Below are 3,463 nucleotides of genomic sequence, written 5' to 3'. Positions count from 1 at the left end.
GCCCCTCGCCCTCAGCCAGCCCCCAGGCCCCGCCCCTCGCCCTCAGCCAGCCCCCAGGCCCCGCCCCTCGCCCTCGCCCTCAGCCGGGCCCCAGGCCCAGGAGCGCAGCCGGAGAGCAGCGGGCGCGCACCTGCTTGACGGTGAAGTCGTTGATGAGGTGGTGGTTGTGCTCGTTGAGGCCGCAGTGCAGGCTGACGCAGTCGCTGTGGAACAGCAGGTCCTGCAGCGTGCTCACCCGCTGCAGCCCCAGCGCCCGCTCCGTGCCGTCCGGCAGGTAGGGGTCGTAGAACAGCACGTTGAAGCCGAAGGCCTTGGCCCGAAGCGCCACCGCCTGCCCCACGCGGCCTGGTGGGACGAGACTTGGCGTCAGCAGGGCCACCCCAGTCTCCCAGAGTGCTCAGGGCCGACGCCACGGGGCGCACGCTGCCCGCTGTGGGGGGGCACAGCCCCGTCCACCCAGAGGCATCTGCTCCACACGCTGAGGAGTCCACGGAGGAGGTCTGGGGTGGAGGGCGTCCCCGGGGACCACTGCGCCAGAGGAGAGTGGAGGCCCAGGGGGGCTGGGAGCTGCTCACCTGCAGGGCCCTGGGAGGGACGCCTGACCCGGCCAGGCATAGGGCAGCACAGCCACGTCCCAATGGCTCTGGGAGTGGCACTGCAGGGTGGGTGGCACCCTGCAGGACGCCTCAGGGCCTTTCTGGAGACCCCCCCCCCTACCCCTGTCTGGGTCAGGAGAACGCCCACAAGCAAAGCGAGCAGGGCCGAAACAGCCCACGCAGCCGGAGGCCACCACGGTCAGGGGGCCTGCACCTACTTGCCAAAGGGTGACCGCCAGAGTGGCGGGGCCCCCAGGACCCCAGGTGAGACCAGGGCAGAGCCGGCTGCACCCAAATCGCTGCCGATGGTGCCACAAGACTGGGGAACCAGCTGCAGGGCACCTCCTGCCAGGGAGACAGGGCCGGGCACACGCCCAGACCAGGAGCACCATTTACACAGTCCCCAGAGAGCGGCCAGGGCGAGGGCCTGCTCAAGCCCCCTCTGCTAAGTCAGACTCGGCCCACCCCCACCCCACCAGGTCAGTGCTTCTCGACAGCACCGCCGAATGAGACTACGTGGCCCCAAAATTGACCCGGCCAGACACATTGGGCCCCCCATCCGTCCTTCTTCAACAAACCCCACCCCCAAGGCCCAGAGGTAAAGGGTGCCGACCCCGCCCTCAGGCCCTCGGGGGCAGCAGGAGAGGCACTGGTGGGGACCGGTCCTGGTGTCCACGTGCGTGCCTCAGCAGGACAGTGAAGTCATTGGAGGAGACAGGCCTGCGTCTCATGGACATCCCTGACCCTGACCTCCCGCCCTGATGCAGGTGCGCCCCAGCCTCGAGAACACCCAGACGTCCCTGCGGCACCACCCCACGTGTACATGGCGCTGCCTCTGTGGGGCCGGGAGGCAGCGTGACAAGGCGGCCCCGTCCACGCTGGCCTCCTATGTGGGTGGAGCCCGAGTTTGGGTAGGGACGTGGGTCACAAACAAGGAAGAGGGATGTCACCGACCCAGGACAGCTGCCTGCACAGCAGGTAAACCCCCTCCCTCCACCCAGAGCAGGGTAAGGGCCACCCGGCCCTCAGCCGAAGGCCACGTCCACTCAACCGTGGTTGGGGGGCGGGGGCAGGTTAAGCGCAGCTGAGTGTGGTGAGCGTGCATTCGTGTGTGACCCCGGGGACAGCCATTCGACGTCTGCATAGGTGTGACCCACGCCCAGTGCTCCTGGGGAGGAGGGGCCCCACGCTGTCCCCGGCCTGGGAGTCGTTCTCAGGTTGGGAGGGCCGTCCAGCATGGAGAGGGGGGCGGGGGGCCGGCGGCACAGCCAAGCCCCGGCCTCATGTCCACTGAGCAGACACCAGGAGCGAGGACAGACACGCACCTAGTCCTATGATGCCCAAGGTCTCCCCGCGGATCCTGGCGGCTCCGGAAGCCACTTCCCGGATCTGCTCAACGCTCTGGACCCGAGTGCCCTCCCGCAGCGCCTGGTGCAGCCACGTGGTTCTGCGGTACAGGTTGAGGATGTGGCACATGGTCGAGTCGGCCGTCTCCTCGACAGATGCCGCCGGCACGTTGCAGACAGCAATGCCTGGGGACAGATATGCGTGCCTGGTCACCGGAGCTGGTCCTGGCCCTTCTCCTATGAGAGGCCAGAGGAGCATCCCCAGGGCACCCTGGGGGGCTAGGAGGCAAACCCAGACCACGTGCCACACGGAGAAGCCACCTGTAGGTCCAGTGGCAGATGGGACAGGGCACAGGAGACCGCTGGCCACCCGACCTTCCGGAGGCGTCTGGTGAACAGATGGGGCTGTGCTGCTCCTCGCGCGCCCCCAGACGCCAGGATGATGCCCACACACCAATGGGGCCGAAGGAGAGGCCCAGGCGGGTTCTGCATCCCTTCCAGAAACCACTCAGCCCACCATGAAATCCAAGAGCAGGCGGGGAGCAGGGGACCCAAGCCACCGTGTCCTCTAGATCTGGGAACAAAACCACTGCCTGGGAGAGCAGACCAGGTCCTGGGACTTCTGAGTCCCCACCTGCCAGGCTTTGGGTGGTGACCCTGACTGTCCCTGGTGGAGGAACGGAGCCCCAGCCTGTGAAATCACAAAACAGTGAGGCCAGACTCCATGCACGGGGACTGAGCCCCCGAGGAGCCCCCAGGCCACGGTGCGATGCTGCTGCAGGCACCCTCCTGGGGTACTGCCTGGGGACAGGGGACAGTAGAGCCAGAGGGCTTGGCCAGGTGAGCCGGTGGTGGGCATGAGCCCACAGGAGCACAGTAAGTTCCGGGACACGTGAGGCAAACCCCACCCGAGTCTGCAGCAAGCAGAGATTCTGGAACGTTCTGATAAGTTCCTTCAGCTGCCTCCTGGAGGAAAGGTCGGGTGCAACCACGAACTGGGGGCACCGCCGGATCCGACCGCAAGCCCTGGTCAGGCACGACCTGGCCGTGTGGGCCGAGGCCGGTGCAGACGCAGCTGCCCACGAGACAGGACACGTGCTCCCGCAAGGCTTTCTGAGAAACTTGCTGACCAGTGGCAGGGGGTCCCCACCCCAGAAGCAGGCTCGCAAGTCACCTCCAGCCCAACAAGCAGCTGCAAGGGAATTCCTAGTGTGAACACCTAGTGTGAGGAAATCCAGCCTTGCAGGAGAGACAGAAAGCTGCAATAGAAGAGCCCCGAGCCCTATCCACACTTGCTGCAAGAGCCCCACCCCACTGCCCTACCCAAATCCCCCGTTGTGAGCGCCCTGACCCCTGACCGCCCTCCCCAGCCCCTGCTGTGAGCCCCCCCCACTGCCCTACCCAAATCCCCCGCTGTGAGCGCCCTGACCGCCCTCCCCAGCCCCTGCTGTGAGCCCCGCCCCCCCACTGCCCTACCCAAATCCCCCGCTGTGAGCGCCCTGACCCCTGACCACCCTCCCC

At 67.0% G+C, this 3,463-nt stretch overlaps 1 protein-coding gene across 2 annotated transcripts in view; it reads right to left on the bottom strand.

Moving 5' to 3' along the window:
• CTBP1 (C-terminal binding protein 1) overlaps positions 1–3,463 on the bottom strand; it is a 22,883-nt gene that overhangs the window by 2,463 nt on the left and 16,957 nt on the right. For both annotated transcript variants that reach the window (XM_029949697.1, XM_029949708.1), the window contains exons 5-6: positions 1,922–2,128; positions 131–345 (exon numbers count right to left, since the gene is read on the bottom strand). In XM_029949697.1, the coding sequence (XP_029805557.1) occupies positions 131–345; positions 1,922–2,128 (422 nt within the window). The remainder of the gene's footprint in view (positions 1–130; positions 346–1,921; positions 2,129–3,463) is intronic.

Source organism: Suricata suricatta, chromosome 1 (assembly GCF_006229205.1).
Source record: "Suricata suricatta isolate VVHF042 chromosome 1, meerkat_22Aug2017_6uvM2_HiC, whole genome shotgun sequence".
Lineage (NCBI taxonomy): Eukaryota > Metazoa > Chordata > Mammalia > Carnivora > Herpestidae > Suricata > Suricata suricatta.
Note: the sequence above shows the minus strand (reverse complement) of the source record. Positions and strands in the feature narration are given on the sequence as shown.